The sequence below is a fragment of the Sorex fumeus genome, unplaced genomic scaffold (assembly GCF_029834395.1).
Source record: "Sorex fumeus unplaced genomic scaffold, SorFum_2.1 ptg000131l, whole genome shotgun sequence".
NCBI lineage: Eukaryota > Metazoa > Chordata > Mammalia > Eulipotyphla > Soricidae > Sorex > Sorex fumeus.
This window is the reverse complement of record NW_026606188.1, coordinates 31,083,791-31,106,878: the sequence shown is the minus strand read 5'-3', so window position 1 is coordinate 31,106,878 and position 23,088 is coordinate 31,083,791. Positions and strand designations below refer to the sequence as shown.

The 23,088-nt window shown below is 40.5% G+C and overlaps 1 protein-coding gene across 2 annotated transcripts in view; it reads left to right on the top strand.

The window, feature by feature from the left end:
• Positions 1 to 23,088, top strand: part of FRRS1 (ferric chelate reductase 1) — a 67,563-nt gene that overhangs the window by 32,174 nt on the left and 12,301 nt on the right. For both annotated transcript variants that reach the window (XM_056139130.1, XM_056139131.1), the window contains exons 7-9: positions 1,762 to 1,860; positions 3,522 to 3,669; positions 22,279 to 22,392. In XM_056139130.1, the coding sequence (XP_055995105.1) occupies positions 1,762 to 1,860; positions 3,522 to 3,669; positions 22,279 to 22,392 (361 nt within the window). The remainder of the gene's footprint in view (positions 1 to 1,761; positions 1,861 to 3,521; positions 3,670 to 22,278; positions 22,393 to 23,088) is intronic.

Here is a 23,088-nt window from a genome sequence, read left to right as displayed (position 1 = left end):
CGGGAGGACAGTGACAGTGACAGATTCTCTCATCTGTGTATGCATGTGTACATAGACTTAGTAGGCATCTCTAAACACATTTTTTCTTGAACTGTTTGAAATTTAGTTGCAGATAGTATGAAATTTTGTGTTTCAAGTCTACAGCATATGTTTACTAAGAACAAAAATATTTTCCTGATGTTCCCATCGTACTTTATTATACTGATATAAGTTAATTTCTTTTTTTCTGATTTCTCTAGTCCTAATGAAATTCTTTAAAACAATTTTTCCCCTGATTTTAAGATCTGTGTGATTATCCTCAATGCACTTTTTTTGCTTTAGTTTCTAGTTTTATAGAACTACCCATAATTTGTACAAAGATTCAGGTTAAGAATTTTTGACAGAAATACTGCATAAAGCATGTGTTTCAGTCTATCATACCCAAAGGTATATAATGTTAGATTTTTCCTCTGATAATTGATGATCATTAGTGGTGATCATTGATGATTCTTAATTAATCATCAATGATAATTAATCATCAGTGATAATTAATATCTGTCAGATTTCTCCATTGTATAGGTAAAGTTTGTCTTTTTAATTAGTATGTAATCTGTTGGTTGATACTTTGCATGAATATTCTGTTTCTCAGTAACATTTTTTCCAAGTGATGTCAGTATTTGCTTTCCTGAATAACTCAAATCACCTGAATCAGTTGTAGTTATAAGATGGTAATTTTTGAATTTATTTATTAGCCAGGAATCTTCTGAATGAAGAGTGTTTCTTTGCATCTTTCTTTCCCCTTAAGAGTAACACTATGGATTAAAGTAATCTTTGTCTATTGTGATAGTTTATTACCTTATTATTTAAGATACTTATTTTGACTCCGATGTAGCCAGGGGCAGCCAATTCTAGGTGGTTATAGTGATCTTTTGATGCATTACTATTAGTCTTTGAGCATAGTCTTGTGTTCTGATGCTGTTCGCTAACCTTATACTTTAATAATTACCTCATTTTTCAGTTGAAGTCAGTTTTCTTTTTTTTTTTTAATTTTTTAAACGATACTCAGAATTGAACCCAGGGCCCCACACATACAAGGCAGGCATTCTACTTCTGAGCCACAGCTCTGGCCCTCTTGTTTTCTTTTAGCACAGGAACGGTTTTCAGAAGCTCAGATATGGATGCTAATATGCATACTGCCACTGATCTTCCTGATACGTTTGATTATCTCTTGAACATAATGTCTTTCATTCTCTGCATTGCCTTGCCACTACCTTTGATTTGGCTCATTATACCTTTGTTGTCTCCTTTCTGGGCTGTTGCCATAACTCCTCACAAGTCCACTTTTCTCTATTATTCCCCACACCCCTTCTTTCCATCCTTCAACAGGTACCTGCATTCTCTTTTCAGATGCAAGTGAGATGGTCTCAGGTCATGTCTAGATCTTTGGTCACCCTTTAGTAGGTTTGAAGTTGCACAGGTATGCCTCCACCACTAATATACCACCATAACAAAATCTTGAGTCAGTAAAATAGATTTCTTTAGTTTGTTTTGTTTATTTGGCCCCACCCTACACTTGGGGCTCACTCCTGTCAGGGCTCAGGGAACCATAGGGAACCAAAATTCAAACATGGGTGGGCATCACCCAAGCAGTGCTTTAACTCACTGTGCTGTTTCTCCAGACAGGATGTTTTAAAAGCATCAAATACTATTTTATTTCAGTGGGGATATTAAAATGAATGTTGAAATACTTTTGAACTTTTCTTGTTTGCAATTATTTTCCAGGGTGATGATGATGCGTATATGTGTATTCGTGAAGATCAGACTGTGCACCTAAAACCTTCCCATTTGACAGGTCGAGAGCATCCTATTATGGACTCAGAGGTAAGTATGAAAATTTTGAGAGCCTCCACCTGCCTTGGAGAACCTCCCTCTCTTTGGGCAGTTCATCTCCTCCCCTTGACTGTCCTCTACTCATCTTCTCACTTCCCACCTCTCTTGCCCTTCCTTTCTCTCCCTTTCCCTCCCTGATCCTTCCCTCCTTACTTTGACTCCTCTCCTCTCCACTCCCCTTCTTTTCTGTCTCCTCCTCCCCTTCTCTTTCTTCCTCTCCTCTCCCCTCATCTCCTCCCCTCAACTATCTTTGTTAATGCAAATTTTAATAAAATTATTTATGTATATATTTAAAGGTACACAACAGGTTGTTTTCTTATTCATATACATAGTTAAAAGATTATAGTTAAAAGATTATTCTGACTAGCTAATTAGCTATTTTCCCTTCTGACAAACATTTTTCGTGTGCGGTTGTAGTGTCTGAAATCAACTCTGCAATTAACAGTCAACAGTTAACAGCGTCATTAACTGTGGTCATTCCTGTTGTGAATGTTTCTGGACGTGTTCATTCTAAATCACTGCAGCTCGGTGCCCTTTAACCCACATCATACCTTTTTTTCTTTTACACTCTATAAATCACAAGACAGGTCTCTCATATAGGAAAGGATGGATTCATGCTTGTGTTACTTCAGTGCTTTTGGCATCTTCCAGAAAAGATTTTGTATTTTGTTAAGTGACAGAGCACCTTTTTGAAAGCTACAGACACATTTCTAAAAGCGGCACATGTTAGTTGAAAGAGGCACAGGGGATTTCTTGACTGTTGAAGAAAGAGGAGCATATGCTAGAGGCTGGTCAGGGTCTTGCCAGTTGCTTGAGTGTGTCTTTTAGTAGCTGTGCCAAAGGTGGCCTATTTTTGCAAAAAGGATTTTTTTTCTGTAGAGAAATTGTGTTTCATCTGACAGTTGACAAGCAAGTGAGCTCTGGCAAACAGAGTTGTTCTTATTTACAGTGATAGTTTTTGCAGAGCTTCCTTGGGTTGACTCCCAAGCTGGGTTGGAGCTTTTCCCTCCTTGCATATGGCATTTGGGCTACTGTAGCACTGTAACACTGTCCTCCCATTGTTCATCGTTTTGCTCAAGTGGGCACCAGTAAAGTCTCCATTCTGGGACTTGTTACTGTTTTTTTGGCATATTGAATCCGCCATGGGTAGCTTACCAGGCTCTGCTGGGTGGGCAGGATACTCTCGATAGCTTGCTGGGCTCTCCAAGAGGGACAAGGCAAACACCCTACCCACTGCACTATCGCTCCAGCCCCTAGTACTCCTGCCCCTAGTAGTTCAGCATTTATTTTTTTTAGTCCTAGTAGCATTAGCTACTAGTATTGCTAATTGCTTCTTCAGTCTTACTGACTGTGTGATAATGGCCAGATGGAGTTAGTCAATCTACTCAAGCTTCTGATTTGGGTAGAGAAATTGTGAGGTCCTGACTCAAAGTAAAAATAATATTTTTACCAAGTGGAATGAGAAAACAAACTAGGAGAAAATATTTTTTTTTTGACACTTCAAAGAGGATGTGGAAAAACAATGATTCTAGAGACAAAACATGCACAAAGGGTCTTAGAGAAAGGAAATTCAACAACATTGGGCTTTGATCAGATCTAATTTTAGCAAAGTTTTGGAAGGTACTGAAAAGGCCCATTGTGTGTATTTGTAGGTTTCTCTTGAGGATATGGCTTGGAGGTTGGCGGATGGTTTTATGCAGTGTTCCTTCAGAAGAAACATTACCCTTCCTGGTTTTAACAATAGATTTGATCTAAACGCAAGTTACTACATATTTCTAGCAAATGGTGCTACTGCTGATGGTACGTATATTGATAAAAATGATGTTTCTTAGTTTTTTTTCACATTCATTTTCCCACTGTATTTATCTGGTATGACAAGTGTAATTGCTTATTTTCAAGAAATTCATCTCTGGGTAAAAAGTTGTAGAAACCAACTTTCATTTTTTGCTTGACAGTTTGACATTTTGTTGGACTTCTAGCTTTATTTCCCTGGAAACTATATGAAGGTGGTTATCAACTAATTTTAAGGCAACATGCTTATAACAACAGTGTGTTCTTCATGTGGACAGCAGATTACCTGCTGCAGCTACTGACCTCATACCCTATGCCACAGACTCTAATGACACAAAAACGTCTTCCAGCAGCTCCTTGGTGGAGCTGGGATTACTCTGTTTAGATTAGATCCCAAGGCTGTTCCTGAAAAATCTATTTGGGGAAAATGGATTTGAAGATGGAATTAGTCATTCTCATGATGAAAGTAGGCACGAGATAATTCACACAAATCATACACATTACAGTAAGAATGGGTGAATTCATATGAACAAACAAACAACTAAAACCAGAGTAGGATTATAGCTTCTGTAGAGCTATTTCATTTAAAAAAATGCTGGTGAACTGCATTCAGATGAGAAAGAACTGTAAATACCTACTAAGAAACTTTGTTTTTGGGTCTCTGAGTTGAAGACATTGGCAGATCCCTGGTAGGGATCCTTGAAGCAGCCATGTTGTGCTTGTTGGAAGAGGCAGTGTCTCTTGTGGAATAGCCTGTCCAATTCAGAGGGATTCTTGTCTCCCAGGGCCTGGAGAGGGGAGGAGAGAGCTAAAGAGAATAGCTGTTAAAGAGCTGAGTAAACCAGCTACTGTGGGCAGAGGGATCCTTGAAGCAGGTCTCCTGATGCCCTTGTAGGTGTGGCTTTCTTTCTCTCCTTATTCTAGGGGAAGGTGAGATGTTGCCAAATTCAGTTGGTAAGTTTGAATGTTGACTTTATCACTAAAAAGATTATCCTAGTGGAGCATACATTCATAGAATGATTTGGTTTTCTTTCAAGTATTGAGTAATGATGTCCTAGGTAGCTAGGAGTACCAAGATAATTTTATTAGTGACTTGAGCTCTCTGGCACTGATAACTCCAATCTCGGAGAATATAGCTTACTTAGAACTTGGTGAGAAGTTGGGCATCAAAAAAAAAAAAGTTGGGCATCAGATCAGGAGGGTTAAGAAGTGTGGTAAAGGAGGAAGAAGAACAAAAAAAAACCTTTGCACAAGCAGTTGTGAAAAACTGCATCTTTTATTATGAGGTTTAGATTTCATAACTGTAGATTCAGTGGAGCTTGAGTCTAGCACCTTCGACCACTCGGCCATCCTGACACTGGCTGGAGTGATGGCACAGCGATAGGGCGTTTGCATTGCATGCGGCTGGCCCGGCCGAGCTGGGTTCGATTCCTCTGCCCCTCTAAGGGAGCCCGGCAAGCTACCGAGAGTATCTTGCCTGCACGGCAAAGCCTGGCAAGCTTCCTGTGACGTATTCAACATGCCAAACACAGTAACAATAAGTCTCACAATGGAGACGTTACTGGGCCCATTCGAGCAAATCAATGAACAACGGGAGGACAGTGCTATATATAGATTCAATGGAGATCCAAATGTGGCAAAATTAAAATTTCTAACCAGTGTTAGAGAAGAAATAGGAAAACTTCTGAATTTAACGGCAGCTAATATGCAGTTATTTTAAGATAAATCATACATTCTTATTTGTACCGGTGACAAGTATAACCTGAGAATCACTTTCTTCTGATTTCAATCTCTGGCTCCTTAAAAAGCAATTTTTATTGAAGTGGATGAGTTCTGTTGTACAATAAATTGTATGTGTGGCGGTTTATGACAATGCTAAAAATTTCTTCTGAGTCAGCATTGTAAAAGTTGGAATATATTTTCTATTAGGAATAACATCTTAAGTGATAGTTCTAACATTACCCCCATAAAAAACTAGATCATGGATAATATCTGTGCAGGATAGGGCATTGTTTTATCTCCTTCTGGTGCGACATTGTTGTAATAGAAGGGAGAATTACTTCCTTGTCTTTTGTAGTCTTTAAATATGGTGCTCAAACAATCTACTTCAGAATCTGAAAAACAGCTAAAAAGGTAGTTTCTTTGATTCGTCATATGCATAATAAATTTCTGTTGTTGGTGCGTGGAATATACATTAATTTTGTGGGGAAGGGGTGCTGGAGAGGTAGTTCAGCCAGTAGGGTGTTTGCCTTGCACATAGCCAACCTGGGTTTAATTCCTGACACCGACTATGGCCTCTGAGGCCACCAGGAGTGATCTCTGAGTACAGAGCCAGGAGTAAGCCCTGAGCATACCTGAATGTGTTCCCAAAACAACAACAATAACAACAGCAACAGCAACAACAACAACAACAACAACAACAACAGCAACAGAATTTTGGTTTTGATTCAGGGAATTGAACCCAGAATTTGTAAGGCAAGTTGTAAGCACTTATAAGGCAAATGCTCTACCTCTGAGCACCTATTCCTGGTCTTATTATAGTTTTTGTATTTTCAGGTTATCACAGGTGGTACTTAGATGCTCAGATTCTTGTCTCTGTAGTCAGGATCATGCCTGAGAGGCTCTGGGGACCATATGTGGTGCTGGGGATTCAACCTGGGTTGGCTATGTATAAGGCAAGTGTCCTACCATTGTGCTATCTCTTCTGGAGTGTGCATTTCTTTTTTCTTTCTTTTTTTTGGGGGGGGGGAGGGGGACACACCTGGTAGTGTTCAGGGATTATTCCTGGATCTATGTCCAGGGATCATTCCTGTAGGAGCTCAGGTAATCATATGGAGTGCTGTGGATTGAATTGGGTTGGCCATGTACAAGGCAAGCTCCCAATCCACTGTCCTGTCTCTTAAATCCCCGGAGTAAGCATTTTAAACAAGAATTTCAAGTGATTTTTCTGTATACCTTATCTTGATAAATTACTCCTGTAGAACAAGAATCCTCCATCATGCCATGAAATTATACTGTGGTCTAGGATTCAGTAGTAGAATTTTGGATTTGGTTTATTTTATTTCATAAAAAATCTTCATTTTAATCTTTTATGATATTCATGTTATATTAAAACAATGGGAAGCAATATGGAGATCTCTCAAAAAAACTAAAAATAGAGCTCCTATATGATCCAGCCATTCCACTGCTTTGTATCTTACTCCAAAACACAAAAACTTTCATTCAAAAAGATATATGCACTCTTATGTTTATTGTAGTACTTAGTGCAATAGCCAGGACATGGAAACAACCCAGTTGTTCAGTGACAGAAGGAAGATAATGAAGTTGTAATATAGTGGAATACTATGCAGCCACAAGGAATGAGGAAATCATGCAGTTTACAGCATCTTGGATGGAACTCAAGGATATCATGTTAAGTGAAGTAAATTAAAGGGTCAAAGACACATAGCTAATATTCTCACTAATCTGTGGTGCAGGAAATAATGGGATGGTGGAATGGGAGTTATCAACAGTAGAAAAACATTAGTTTTATATTATATTTTTATATATATTTTTTTTATATTAGAGAAACTTAAGTGCTGAAGGAAGAGAGATATGGAGAGGGGGGAAGAAAGCAAGAAGATGAGATCTGGAAGTAACATAGGGGCATGTGACCTTGGGCTCCTCTGTGGTGTAGAGGCAAAGTATCTGTGTATCTAGACCCTACACTACTGGAAGCACGGGACCCAACTCAAGGAGTCAGGTTGGGGGTGGGTGGGAGGGAACCTGGGGTCACTGGTAGAGAAATGGGTTCATGGAGTGGCAGGATTGAAGGTAGAAATATTGTATACCTGGAACATATTGTAAACAAATGTGTGAAGATCACTGTCTATATAAAAATTTAAAAGTAGCATATAAATATGCTTATTAACAAAAATGCACATATATTGGGGGGAACACTTTTTTTTAAAATTTTATTTATTTATTTATTTAGTGAATCGCTGTGGGAAAAATTACAAAGCCTTCAAGCCTAGGTCTCAGTCATGCAAACATCAATCACAATTCCCTTTACCAATACTCATTTTTCACCACGAAGAACCCCAATAAACCCTCCCAACCCCCCCCAATGTCTGTGGGGTAGATGAATTCTAGTTAACACTCTGTCTACTTTGACTAGCTTCATTGTTTTGATAAAAGTTGCACCATTATTATTTAGACTTTACCCCCCCCCCCCCCAAACTCAGCCATGCTGAAAAAGCATTGTGAAATGATCTGCTTTCTATAGCTGGGTTCAAGAATTAAATGATGTCGCGTGGCCATGATAGCGGCCACGCGGTTTTGGATTTCTGCTATTTTATTTATTAACCCTGCAAGTATTTCTACTGAGAGTCAGATAATTAAGAGATTGGTTTCTGTGCTTCTGGGGCCGTGGCCGTGCCGGAGAGCCGCTCGTGGGGGGCAACTGGTGACCTCGGTCGGGCGTGAAGGACGGGCCGGAGCGCCCCCCGTCCCATGAGGTACCCATCGCGCCCCCACCCCCGGCTCAGACCTGCTCTCCACCAGGCTTGGGGGGAACCCTTTTAAAAAACTTGGTGGAAAGAAAAACAACAAAACAAAATGTCTGGGAAACATACCTAGAGATTACTGCTCCAAGAAATTAACTTTCTAGTTTCTTTGTATTGGAGGACTAAGTGCAACTACAGCATAAATCATTCTTTTGTTATCTAGTCCTGTGTATGTGGATCATTTATGAGTTGTGCTCCACTTAAAAGCAGTGAGGTTTTCCGAGGTTGAAACTATTTTTCAAAGCAGTCATATAATCCCTGAAGCCCATATAAATGTAAAATGTACCCAGTTTCAGTAAAACCCATTTAAAATCCTCTTCCAGTGGCTATTTTCTACTCAGACTCACTGCCATTGCCCTCTCGTAAGATAAGCAGTTAGATAAAATGCTGAGAGTTTGAACTGAAAGATCGAACTGACTAGGTAATTCACAATTAAGAAACCTACCAATTTAGTTAATTAACAAAGTTAGAGATCCCTCATGACTTGTCATTTGAACAGTTTAGGAATATCGCAGATCACATGATTATGTAGAACCTTGTCTCCAGCCTGAATGCAACCTCCCTTAGAGAAGAACTAATGGTTCCAATCAGTAGAACTCTACATATATAAAAAATTATAATGGATTTGTGCTTGAATGAAAATTAGGTTCCTTATTGACTAAGTTCACGTAGTTCTATAGTGAATCAAAGATTACAAATACTTTTTCTTAGACATGATTCTGTGTGGAATGAGCTCTGGTTTTCATGAGTGTCACTTTACTAATGCAGATTTTGAAAAATTATTAAATAACTTTTGGGTCATTTATAATAGTTTTTGTTTGTTCTTTTCTTTTTGACATTTTCGTAGCTCACGTGGTGGTCATCTCTTTCCTCTTGACAGCTCTTAATGGATCTTCACTACATATAACTGTTCTTATTTTCTGCTTTATCTCTGATCTTCTCAGTTATAGTAAGCCATGGTATAATAGTATTTGCCAAATGAATGACCAGGTGTCCTAATAGAGTTTTTTTTTAAAGGTGAACAGTTTATTTTATTTCTGCTGCTTCAAAAATGTCTTTATCATATACAAAACTCTTTTAATGAATCAAACTATTTCTAATTTATTTTTCCATTGATCTATTTGTCTATTCCTCTTCTGGTTGAAACTACTTTAGCCTTAGAATAGGTTGTGAATTTTGATAGAACATGTTATAGTTCAGGACATTTTTTTTCAGGAATCTTGCCTCTTCATTGTCTCTTCTGATATTAATTTAATAATTGATTTGTCAAATTCCATTAAAATCTTATTAGGTTGTAATTTAAATTGAAGTGAAATTTTAAATTAATCTGAAGGAACCATTGACATATCTGTGATAATGTGTTTTCCTATTTAGAAGTATATTGCGATATTACACAGTAAATTACATTTATTCAAATTCTATGTATGCATGTATTTCAGGTAAATTTTATAGTGCTTTTAACAGGGCTCATGTAGTTTTTCTTTTGTTTCTAAAAAATAGATTTCCCAAGCTATCATGAATGGAATTATTCCGTTTTTCTTTTTTGAATTTGCTGGTGTATACAAAAGTAAATTTTTTTTTTATTCTTAACCTTGAATGATGCCATCTACTTTTTCAGTTGATTGTCTTCATATATATTTTTGGGGAGTGAGTGGGGTTGGTAGTTTGGGTCATACCAGCTAGTGCTTTGGGACTACTCCTGGATTTATGCTCTGGGGTCAGTCCTGGCATTGCTCCGGGGACCATGAGGTACCAAGGATCAAACACAGGCTTCCTGCCTGGAAAGAAAATGTTCAAGTCATGGAGCTACCTCTGGCCTTTGTGTGTTTTAGATGAACATAGCATCCAGTCTTCATAATGACAGGTTTAATAGTTCTCATTTTCATTATTTAATTGTAGAGTCTCCTTTGCCTGGAGTGATAGCACAGCGGTAGGGTGTTTGCCTTGTGCACAGCCAGCCCAGCTGAGCCAGGTTCGATTCCTCTGCCCCTTGGAGAGCCTGGCAAGCTACCGAGAGTATTCAATATGCCAAACACAGTAACAAGAAGTCTCACAATGGAGACGTTACTGGGCCTGCTCGAGCAAATCGATGAACAACGGGAGGACAGTGGGCAGTGGCAGTGGCAGAGTCTCCTCTCATAAAGATTTTTTCTAGTTTTCCTTGGATCCATGGAATTGCAGTGGTAATAAGGCAAGCTTTTTTATCTTATACCTTACTTTGATAGGAATGCATCTGGTAGTGTGTGTTTAGTGTCATCTATTTCTTCTTCTCTTTGGTTCATTTGTTTTGGGTTAGTGTTTTGTTTTTTGTTTTGGTGGGTCTCTCAAGCAGTGCTCAGGAAACCTGAGACTTCTACTGATGATTCTCAGTCAACCAGACTAGCCTTTCAGTCCAAGGCCTTAGGATGTACTGGTGCTTGGGTCCTCTAGTGCCAGAGATACTCAGGTCATCCAGACAGTGCTAGGAGCCTCCAGAGTCACACTTGGAAATGCTGTGGGGTCTCCAGAGTTGCACCTGCTGATATGGAAGGAATCAAGTGGTGCTGGAATCAACCCAGGTCAGACTCATGCTAGTCATATGCCCAAACAACTGTGCTATCTTTCACCCCCGTGGTGGATTTAAGAAAAAATCCTATTTAGGAAATATTACTTGCTAGAGATTGTGTCATGAATGTATGCTGAATTTTATGTAATATCTTTCAGCAATTAATGACATTTTGTTTTTTACTTTATAGACTTACGAAAGGTTAATGTCCTTTAAGCTTGAACTTGGTCATATTTCATTATTCTCTCAGTTATTTTTATTCACTTTCATTTATTCTAAAATATTTCAAAGCTCCCTGCAGCCCTGCCATTAGATTTTCAGGGCCTCTCCTGGCTTGTGTCTTGGGAAGTTGTTTCGGGGTCTATGTGGTGCCAGGGATTGAACTAAGGTTTCCTGCACGCAAAGTTCCAGCCCTTTGAGCTGATACCTTCAGATTTTTGCGTCTTTTTTCCTAAATGATGTTAGTCTATAGTTGGAGGATTGTGTGTGTGTGTGTGTGTGTGTGTGTGTGTGTATGTGTATGGTTGGAGGATTGTGTGTGTGTTTTGGTTTTAGTATTTTGCTAATCTCACAGAATGAGTTTCAATAAGAATTTAAAGTTGAGGACATAGTCTCCCTTCCTTTCCCTTCACTGCTGTTGCTGCATGTGTGGTTGTGGTGTCTTCACACTGAGTCCACTGCTCGGGAGCACACTCAGTTGTGGAACTTGTGCATGTCCTGGTAGTTGTGATCACTGGGGGTTGCTGTGACACTAATGCATGTGCTCCCGGAAAGTCGTGCTCCCGGTCATGGTGCTTCCACAGCTTTTTTCTTTCTTTCTTTCTTTCTTTCTTTCTTTCTTTCTTTCTTTCTTTCTTTTCTTTTCTTTTCTTTTCTTTTCTTTTTTTTATGTAGGAGTACTGCTATTTATTCAGCCACTGATTAGCTGATTGAATTGGGCATGAACTCCACCTTACTTTTTTTTTCATAATTTTATTTTTTTCTTCTTATATTTATCTATTGAATAACTGTGGGAAAAGTTACAAAGTTTTCAGGTTTAAGTCTCTGTCATACAATGATCAAACACCTCTCCCTTCACCAGTACTCATTTTTCTCCACCAAGAACCCCAATATACCTTCCTCCCACCCCTGCCAATGCCTGTGAGGCAGATGATTTCTACTTAACTCTTCTCTACATTGATTACACTCATTATTTCGACAAAAGATGCACAATTATTGTTCAGAATCCCCCCCCCCCCCAAAATCAGAATTGCTGAAAAGGCATTGTTAAATACTTTGTTTTCTATAGTTGGTTATGAGAATCATATAATGATTTTAGATTTCTGCAAAGAGCCAGATCATTACAAGATTGGTTTCTGTGTATCTGGTGTTATGGCTGTGCCAGAGAGCCGCTCATGGGGGGCAACTTGTGACCTTGGTAGGGCGTGAACGACGAGCTGGTACCACCCCCCTTCCAATGAGACTGCAGTTGCTCCGTCACCGCTGGCTCATACCTGACTTTCCAATAAGCTCTGAGGCAGTGGCCACCTTGCTGCCGGGGGTGGGGGTGGGGAAGGCGGATGGGAGCAACACCCTTTCCCTCCCAGAGAGGCATGGCACTATAGTTTAACGCATGGTCCATTCACTTTTCTGCTGCAAGTTGCCGGGCTCTGGATTAAGTTCTTTTGCCTCTGGAGCCATGGCCGTGCCAGAGAGCCGCTCGTGGGGTGCAACTCATGACCTCGGTGGGCATGAAGGATGAGCCGTTATCGCCCCACTTCCCTTGAGACTGTGGTTACCCTGTCACTGCCTGCCATACCTGGCTTTCCAATAAGCTCTGAGGCGGCAGCCACCTTGTATGCGGTCCAGATGCATTTCTGCCAAAAGCCGCTGGGTTTCAAGATTTGTTTCTGAGTCTCTGGGATCATGGCCGTTAATCTGCTTGATCAGCACTGTTTGTAGGCGGTGACTCGGGGTCTTGTTGGGATGGGGAGGAAAGGGCCGGTTCCACACCCATCTGGTGAGGCCCCGTCTGTCTTGTCACTGCAGGCCCAAACCTGACTGTCCAGTGGCCTCTGGAGGATGGCAGTCACCGGGCCGCCAGGGGGAACAGGCCGAAGTACAAAACCTATTCCCACCTGGAGTGGTCCAGCGCCAATAATCTACTGCAGGAACAGGACGCATTTCTGCCAAAAGCCTTTGGGTTCCGGATTCCTTTCTGAGTCTCTGGGATCATGGCCTTTAAGCAGTTAGATCAGGAGCTAGAGAGGCCATGCCTCCAATTATATAGCTGGGCTGGAGGTGGTTTGTGGGTGTGTCTCCCACATACCTAACTTTTGGCCGTTTACTTTCTTGGTAAACTTTGCCCCAAGTTTTTGGGGTCTGGCCAAAGGCACAGCAGTAATTTAGGGGTATCTGAAAGTCTGACGGTGCCATCAGGCTGCTGATGCACTCGCCTCACAGGTACAGATTGACCTGCTAGCAGCACCATACCCCCTCCACAGCTTTTTTCTGTGGTGCTCCTCAGAGATGACACTTTAAATGAGATTCTTGTAGATGTCTGGCTGTGTGTTGGGATCACACACTGTTATGGCTCTGGGGCTCCCAGGTAGCAGAACTCGGGACTTCACATGGCATGTATGGATGACTCTGGAGTTAGAACTTGTGGCCTGATGCTTATAAGGAGGCACTTTTAGCCACTGAGTCAGACCCTGGGCTCCAGAGACTTTTTTTAAATGGTGGAGTTCCTTCACATTACAGTCTGAGCCTTTTGGGATGAAAATATTTGACTCAGGTAAAATTCTTTTTATTATTTTTGGGAGTTACTCTTTTTCTGATCCTTTTTTGTTAGACTTCCCAGAAATGGGGATTGAACTCAGGTAAGCCAGACACAAGGCGAGTACTCTGCCCACTATGCTATTTCTCTGGTCCTTTTAAAAACATTTCCTTCTTTTACCTTCCCTCTTTCTGTTTCTCTCTTCATTTCTCTCTCTTCATGCCAGGTAAGGAACTCAGGACTTCTCATATGGAAGGCGAATGCTCTGATGCTGAGCTCCACCCATGGGCCCATGCTATTTCTTTTCTTTATTTTTTCAGGAGAGGGGGTTTTAAGGCACAACTAGCAGTGTTCAAGAACTTTCCTGGTAGTGCTCAGGGGACCATGTGTAATGCTGGGAATTTGCTTGGGGTTAGCTGCATGGAAGGCAAGCACCTTAGCATCTGTACTAGCTCTCTGGTTCTCTTGTTGTGATGTTGTTAGGCTTGTCAAGAAGACAGTTGATTTTATTTTCCTTTGACAGATTTTAATTTTTTACTTAATAGTTTTCTAATGCCTGTCTTTATTTTTAATCAATATTCCTTCCTAGTTTCTTAGGTTATATTTGGGTGATTTTCCTCTCTTGAATGAAATGATTACTTCAATACTTTAAGTCTTTTTTTGAGGAAATTATTTTAAGATGATAAAATCTTGTTTTGAATAGTACCTTGATTACATCACACGTGTTTTGATATGAAGTGTCTTCATTGTTATTCATTTTTAAGATGTGTGATTTTCATTTTGATTTCCTGTTTAACCTAAGGGTTATTTAAAAGAGCAGTTTTATAAATATCCAGGTGGACCTTTTTTTTTTTTGCCCATAGTTTTTTTCCTTGGTTAATTTTAATACTGCTTACTGGGTAGATAATATAACTTTATTTTATATAATTATTTCTTTTTGGAGATTATTGAGTTGTAATTGAGCTGTTGCCTTATATTTAATATTTGTTTAGGACAAGAATTTATAAGTATATAAGTTAGAAAAAACAGATGGACATTTAGCTTGTTTACTTTTTTTTTTGACAGCATAAAAATGTGTTGCAGGTTTCTTTTCTTTTCTTTTCTTTTCTTTTCTTTCTTTTTCTTCACATCCAGAAGTGCTCTATGGCTTCTTCTGGTCAAGTACTTACTGTCACTGTTCCTTGCAGAACTATGTGTTGTTGGGGATTGAACGTAGACCTCCTGCATGCATAGTACATTGCAAAGCACAAAGCGCATTGCTAAGCTCTCTCTCTGGCCCCAGTAAACATTCCTATATATGCTGAAAGATGAGTATTTCTGTAAGACAGATTCTAAGACAAACATTCATACTTGCATGTCCTCATACACAAACAACTTTGAATTTCTAAATATATTCTCAGATTCACACCACTCTTATTTGATATTTTTATTTATTTTTTTGCTTTTTGGGTCACACTCGGTGACACTCAGGAGTTACTCCTGGCTCTGCACTCAGGAATCACTCCCGACAGTGCTCGGGTGATCATATGGAATGCCGGGGATCGAACCTGGGTTGGCTGTATGCAAGGCAAATGGCCTCTCCAGTCTACTATTGCTTCGACCCCTGATACTTTTATTTGTAGCACAGTGGGTAGGGCGTTTGCCTTGCACGTCGCCGACCCAGGTTCGATTCCTCTGTCCCTCTTGGAGAGCCCAGCAAGCTACCGAGAGTATCCCGCCCACAGGACAGAGCCTGTCAAGCCTGTATTCGATATGCCAAAAACAGTAACAACAAGTCTCACAATGAAGATGTTACTGGTGCCTGCTTGAGCAAATCGATGAACAGCGGGAGGACAGTGACAGTGACAGTTAATCAAACTGAGTTTGAATTGCTCCTATGCCAAATAACATACCCTCAAAATGATTTTCTTTGTTCTCTGTTCCTACCCTTCTCATACGCCCAATTTCCTTTAGTATAATCTAGTTTCTGGATTATTTTTAGTTTAGAAATTGTTTTTTTTGTATTCGTAATAATAATGCCAAGTTAGTAAATGATAGATACTAAAATCTGATACAATAAGATTATGAAATCTTATTGACTTTATGAATTGTAGTAGTAGATTTTTGTTGGCTTATTTGTCTTTACTTTTTGTTTTGGTACAGACAATACCTTGTAGTGTTTGGGGACCGTGTGATGCTGGGGGTTGAACCCAGACCTTCTACCTACAAAGCCTGTACTCAGTTCTTTTTTTTTTTTTGTACTCAGTTCTTTGAGGGAAATCTTACAGTCTCAAAATCTGCCCAGGTCGAGATTTTTAAAACTGATACTAGGATATTTTAAGCTAAATATCCTATCACACAATACATTCAATTTTAACAGCTACTATTTGACATGCCATTATAAAAATAGCCTTTTTGTTAAGCGTTTCCCTCACTTCAAGAGAGAAAATAATCCTATCATAATTTTCAGATCACAGATGTTTTTAGTAGAAACATTGCTGCCCCATAATTTATACTAGAGTTAGAGAAAACATTTCTAGTTGGTAATTTCTCATTGTAATTCAGACACCGGTTCTGTGCAGGATTATATATGGTCCACAAAGAATCACCCTGCTCTCTATGATGAGAGTTAATTAAAAGAAAATATTGCTGCTGCATGGAAGACACAAAAAAATGATTTCAAAGAACTTAAGTTGAGGGCTGCCCAAAGGAAGAATCCAGCAGAGTCTTAAATAGCTGCTTTCCTGCCTTACATCCAAATTGGGTAGGTTCCAATTTATATGCAGTTGGACAGGTGGAACTTCTCAGAAGAGGAAACCTGTACATTAAGATAATCATTTAAAGTAACAGAGTGCTGGGGCCCAGGTGGTGGGGTCAGTAGTATCGGATCTCCAGTCCCATGCTCTGCATGACCGACATGAGCAGGGCCAGATTCCAGCGTGCTGTTGTGATCCTTGGCTCCATGGTCAAAGTATGTGACCCCTGATGATCGCCACAACTAAGTGTGTTTAATCCCTAGTCATCCCAACAATAATATCAAAAGGAATAGAAGGGGTGGAGGTGGGGGAAGAACATTTAGTCAAAAGAGATGAGTAACAAAGCATTTTTGTTTGATGCAAATACAGTTATTGCTAACATCCTGATTGAGCAAGGAAGTTCCACGTGAACTGCAGAGAGAAGCATTGCTGGGTTGGAAACCATTAGGAAATGTCAGAGACCCTAACATTTCTGTGGCTGTGGCTGTGTGGCGTCTGGGTGACTGCATCTGGGGCTGATCTCTCTAAGTAGCTGCTGCAAGACGGAAGTAGGCAGGAATTCTGGCAGCCCAATTGAGAAAGTTGCCCGCTCCCCTCTTCCCTCCCCTCCAACTGACTTAAAAACCTTTGCAAATTCCCTTCCTGTGCCAAAGTTCATTTCCCCTTCACACCGTGGTCAGACATTCAGACAGTGAGTTGTGAATCATGACCAGCTCATATCCATGGACTCAGAACCTGCCTTTCCAAAATCCAGGTTCAGTATTCAAAAGATAAACATTGTAGGAGGAAAATTAGTTTCCTTTGGAGCTAACCCACTCAGAAAGTTGTCAGCGTGTTCACAAGAGAAAGTTTTTTATAGGGGAAGAGAGCAGGGAAGCACATTTTTTAGAGCTTTACACATTGGTGAGAAATTCACTCCAGGGCTTATCCCCTGAGACACACTTCCTGTTGTGTAGTGAGCTTCTAACAGCTCCTAAATATGTCCTTGGATACACAGTATGCACATTCAGCACACAGACCCCAGGTGGGTTTGATAATATGATTCCTTTATTTCATAGTTTAGGTAGAGATGCTTTTTTTTTTTTTGTTGGCGGTGATCTCCAGTCTTCTGATGTCCTATGTATAAAGTCCAGATTCCACATAGGTCCTGGCCCCGTGTGCTCAAGTTAGTCTGTCTCTCCACTTTCCAGCACTCTTGGTAGCCTGCTGCTCTGTCACTTGGCTCTGTGATCTGTCTCTCGCTGCTGGTGTCTGATGCTCTTTGCTCTTTGGCTTTTCCTTTCTTCTCCAGCCAAGCTCCTGTGTGTGAGAACTGCTGCTTTTTCTGTCCTCCCCTCAGGTACAGGAGAGGGGTCATAGAGAACTGTTGTATCTTCCTGCTGTATGTATGTCACGAGTGTGGGTCCGAGTGTGTGACTGTGCCCTCTTTTATGCCCTGATTATCTCTGCCCTGAGTTATTCCCTCTGTCCCATGCAGGTGAGATTTAAAATGACCAATGGGCACTAGGTTCTTCCACCATAACACTATGAACTGCAAATAAAGATTTCTGGTTGAGGTTTTAACCATCTTATCATTTAGGACAAGTTAAGGGGACATTCTCAACATTTTCAACCGTCCCTTCCCAGAGAAGTTTTCTAAATTTTAACATTGAACTCAACCATTCATTAATTTTTTTGTTTGTCTGGTTTTGAGCCATACCTGACTGTGCTCAGGACTTTACTCCTGGTTCTGTGCTTAGGTATCACTCCAGGCTTGGGATGATATGCAGTGCTGGGGTCTAACCCAGGGCAAGTGCTCTGCCTCCTGTCTCATAGGCTCCACAACTATTCATATTTTGGGGTTAGTGTCACTTTATTAGGAAAGATCCAGCACTTTGAATCCATTTTAATTCAGTTGTTAGTATTAGAGAGATTCCTGTCAGTTTTCTTGTGCTTAGATTAAAACTTGATGTTTGAGGTAAGGTTGATCTATGAGTCTTCTCTAAAATGAATAAATAAAAACAACAACAGTGAATCTTATCCATGTGCTGGGCAGGTATTGCATTCATGGAGGTATGCCAAAAGTGTCAATAGATTTTTATATAAGATACAACAGCAAACTACCCCTACAATTACAGTTGTCATCATTCCAAGAGAAAAAGGATAGGCTTTATTTTCATTTTTTATCTATTTACCAATGAATTATTACCTTCCCCTTCCCCCTTCCTTCCTTGCTGATGTGATGAGATGATGGGGGTGTGTTTGTCATGCGCAGAGGATATGTAGATCACAGTGCTTGTGCAGTTGGTGCTCCCTGAGGCTTGCATTTCTTTGTTATTTTTATTTTACTTAAAATTTTTTTTTATTGAATCACCGTGAGCTACAGTTACAAAACTTTCATGTTTGAATTTCAGTCATACAATGATCAAACACCCATCCCTCCACCAGTGCACATTTTCTAACATCAATATCCCTAGTATCCCTCCCACCCCTCCTCCTAGCTCTGTGGCAGACATTTTCCCTCTTACTCTCTCTCTCTCTCTGCTTATGGGCATTATGGTTGGCTTGCATTTCTTTAGCGCATGTTGGAGCTTGTACTCTGAGTTGTGTTGGTGGTGGTGCTCTCACATATCCCCACCACAGGTTGCAACTACAGGTTGCACTTCCTGGCCACAGCACTTGCAGTTCTTACTAGTTGCAGTGCTTGCTGGGGCCATGGCCCTTTGCTGGAAATTTCTGTGGCAGTGGGGATCACAGAGCTGCCATGTGCAAGCAGGCCTACCAGGCTTTCTGCGGGGCTACCAGGACTCGAACTTGTGACTGTACAGCGAAGAAGGTACTCTAAGCCTTTGAGCTATTCCTCTGGGCCCAGAAAGATACATTTTATTTTATACATTTGGTTTTTGGTGATACCTGGTGGTGCGCAGGGTTTACTCCTGGCTCTGTGCCAAGGGATCATTACTGGTGAGGTTTGGTGGACCATATAGGGTGCTGGGGATCAAACCTGGGTGAGCTGCATGCAAAACTAGTGTACATCTCTCTGGCCCAGAAATATAAATTCCTGGGGCTGGAGTGATAGCACGGTGGGTTGGACATTTGCCTTGCACGAGATCAACCCAAGTTCGATTCCCAGCATCCCATATGGTCCCTGAACACCGCCAAGAGTGATTCCTGAGTGCAGAGCCAGAAGTAACCTCTGAGCATCACTGGATGTGACCCCAAAAGACAAAAAAAAATTATATATATAAATTCCCACCTCCAATCCGTGCAGAAAGTAGGGTTTGTCTCTAAGTGTCTTACACTTCCTATAATTAAAGAGGTGTTTTATATTGGAAGACGAATATGTTAGGAATGTGATGCGCAATGTTCAGTAACTATGTTGGCACATGTGTTGCCTTGCGAGACTGTTGAGTTAAGGCCATACAAATCGGTAAAAATGGTCGTACACATCAGGGAGCCTTCTGCGTTCAACAGTTTCATATGCTGCTGGCTGGCTTGCTCAAAACATTTTTCTTTTGATTATGCCTCTATTTTATCAGCCCTTAAAGGCCGGGAGATAAGCCGGAGGCTATAGATTATACAAGTGATATAAGAAAAAACAAATGAAGAAAAATTAAAATTTAATGACACATGGGTGGCATCCTGGGCTCCGCAGCCACCTCTGATGTCGCCAGCTTCATTATCCCTGTCTGTGCTGCCTGAGCCTGGCACGGGCATCCTGTGAGTCAGAGGGACTTCTTGATGATGGTGGTTTTCAAAAGGCAGAGGCCAGATTGGAGGGCACAGTGTTCATCAGAAATCCCTGGAAAGGATTCAAGTCTTGTTCAGATCTAAGGGGCATTCTCCCGCTGTCAAAATCCCATTCAGTCTCATTATTTTTCTTCTTTTGCGCTTTTGTCATACTCAATGCTTCTGGATCCACATTTTCTGCAGCTTCATGTGGTTGGGTGGACTGGATCTGATTATCCCTGATGGAGTCGCGATGAACTGTTAACTAAAGTAAAAACAGCAGTGCTGCATGGAGAAAGGCTAGATTTTTAAAAAATATGTATTTGTTAAAAATATCATATTGAACATTTTTACTTGTTTGGGATCACATTAAGATTATTTGACTTCCTTAACTTGTCTATTGCTTATAGCTGTTCTTTTACCATGACCTCTCCCCTTCTGGGTCCTTATTTATTTGTTCACTTTATTGAGGAGACAGTGGTTTACAAAACCGTAGATGTTTCTATGTTTTAGAAGTACGATGGCACCATGCCACATCACCAACAAAATGCTGGTGACAAAATCCTCCTACCATAGTCCACAGGACCCGATCATCTCCTCTCCCTCTTGCCATCTTCGCTAAACTCAGTAGTACAATTAGAATCTCAGGATTTCTTTCCACTGGATTGTAGGACAACATTGCTTTGTCCATTCTCCCTTGCCAAAGGAGCTTAGGTTTATCAGGTTACACCCATCACAGTGCTCCCGAGTCACTCCCATTCTTTCGTTTATCTGTAACCACTTCTCTCTGCTCTCTTCCCCAACCAGTTAATCAGCTTTTACCCCTAATCAGACTCTGTTAATTTGTAAGGTCAGATCCTTCTAGGAGACTGAAATTGTATTATAAGTTAATATTGTCTTTCTCCTCTCCTATGTCTTTTGTATAATTTACTTTAATGCAATGTCCTTTTTGTATAGATACAGGAAGACAGTTAATATTATGCTTTGTAACTTAGGATTTAATTGGCTTTGAATATTATTCACTCTTGGGCATCTGCTTTCTCGACTTAAGCCTCAGTTGCCCTTAGTTCCTAGCACCCCGAAAGCAGGGTCATGACGAGGGACTGAATGGACCCAGGGCAAGCTGTGAGCTACCCTGGCATCGAAATGGGCCAGGCCAAAGTGCCACGATTCTTAACTATGAGTTAAGAGCATGGTCATAGACAAATGCTGTCATGATACAAGAGTAATGATGAGACTAGGGATAGGAAAGACTATCTGGCCTGAGTACTGTAGTCTGAGATCAAGATGGCCCTAGGAGAGCAAATCTATAAGCTTAATGTATCTCTTACTGTGTCCATACAAAATGATTAATATTATGAATGCTTATATGTTTGTTGGACAAAGAGAGGAGAAACACATCCAGGGGATTCCGTTCTAGGGTGGGTCATCCTGCTGAGAGAGTATCTGTCCTAGAAGTGGCTTTCCCCGAAGGAAAGAACTTTACCCCTATTGATTGTGACCACACCTAGGTGTAATTGTTACCCCAATCTCTCATGGTTTTGGGACTTAAACTAGACTAAAGAGTGGGCTGGGGAATCAGAATCCAGACTCCAGAAGGAGAAGGAGAAGGGAGATCCAGATTCCAGAGCCAGAAAGAGGATGAAGTGGGATCGAGGATGAGAATGAAGTAGCATGGGAGAGGAAGAAGCAGGAGAATCAGAGGAGAATGGAGATGGGAATGGAATAGACTGCAACTGACACCAACCAGCCTGGCCCTCATTCTTTCCTTTACCTGCGCGTCGCCATCGACCTCCCCAGGGTGGGGGAACAGCGTGAGACTACCGAACAAGGGCAGCGGGAGAGATAGATTGCCGCTGCTGTTTTTTTGAGTTTACACACTGAATGTTATCTTTTCTCTAGATTTATTTCTTTATGTATCACATGGAGGAGATCAGATGTACCAAGATCTTATTTTGATTTATTTTTCAGTTGGCTAAATGACGTCTTTAATTTTTAAAAGAGAATATAAGTTTTTGTTTAGAAATGACTTTATCTGTTGATCTTGTAGTATTTATTTTTAATACCTTCAGAAACTTGTTTTGATGTCACTTTTTTTGAGGGATTTTTTTTTTGGAGGGCACATCTGCTAGTGCTCAGGACTTAATTCTTGCTCTGTACTCAGAGGTCACTCCTGGCAGTACTCAGGCACCCTGTATGTGATGTCAGGAACCAAAGTGATGGTGGCCAAGTATAAGGCAAGCACTTATACTTCCCTGTTTGGGCTCTCTTATCTTATGTTACGTCTTTTCATTGATTCTCATTTTCTTTTTTCATTTAAAAAAAATCCAGGTCGAATTCATAAGCATTCTCAGCAACCTTTGATTACACACGAAAAGTACAATGTGACAGACAATCCAAAGAACGTAGGTGGCTCGCATTCTGTACTCCTTCTGAAGGCTCATGGTAAGTAACTTGTGTAGTATTAATACTTCTTTATGGAATAAACTCACCAGTTGACTCAGTATTGACTGGATTACTAGCTGTGTTGGAGTAATTTAACAAATAATCTATGCTTAAACATTAATATTTTCATGTTGCATTATCTATCTTAATGATTGGAAATTTTTATTAAAACATGAAGAGTAGGGTTAATTCATTAGTTTTAATCTTGAGTGCACATTAAAATTACAGTGGAAGTTTAGGGCTGGAGAGATAGTACCGCGGGTAGGGCATTTGCCTTACATGCCATTGACCTGGGTTTGATCCCTAGCATCCCATATTGTCCCTTGAGCACCTCCCGGAATAATTCCTGGGTGCAGAACCAGGAGTAAGTGAGAGAGAGAGAGGATTGAGAGAGAGAGGAGAGAGAGAGAGAGAGAGAGAGAGAGAGAGATTGAAATATTGCTGGGCGTAAGTGGTGGGAGGGAAATGGGGACATTGGTGGGAAATATACATACGTACATTGGACATTGGTGAAGGGGTGTTGGAACATTGTATGATTGGAACTCAATCATGAAAAACCTTGTAATTGTGTATCTCACAGTGGTTCCAAAAATGTTGAGGGAAATAGGGAAAGTAGTTAATATTATAGTAGAATATTAGTAGCACTGTAGCACTGTCCTCCCGTTGTTCATCGATTTGCTCGAGCAGGCACCAGTA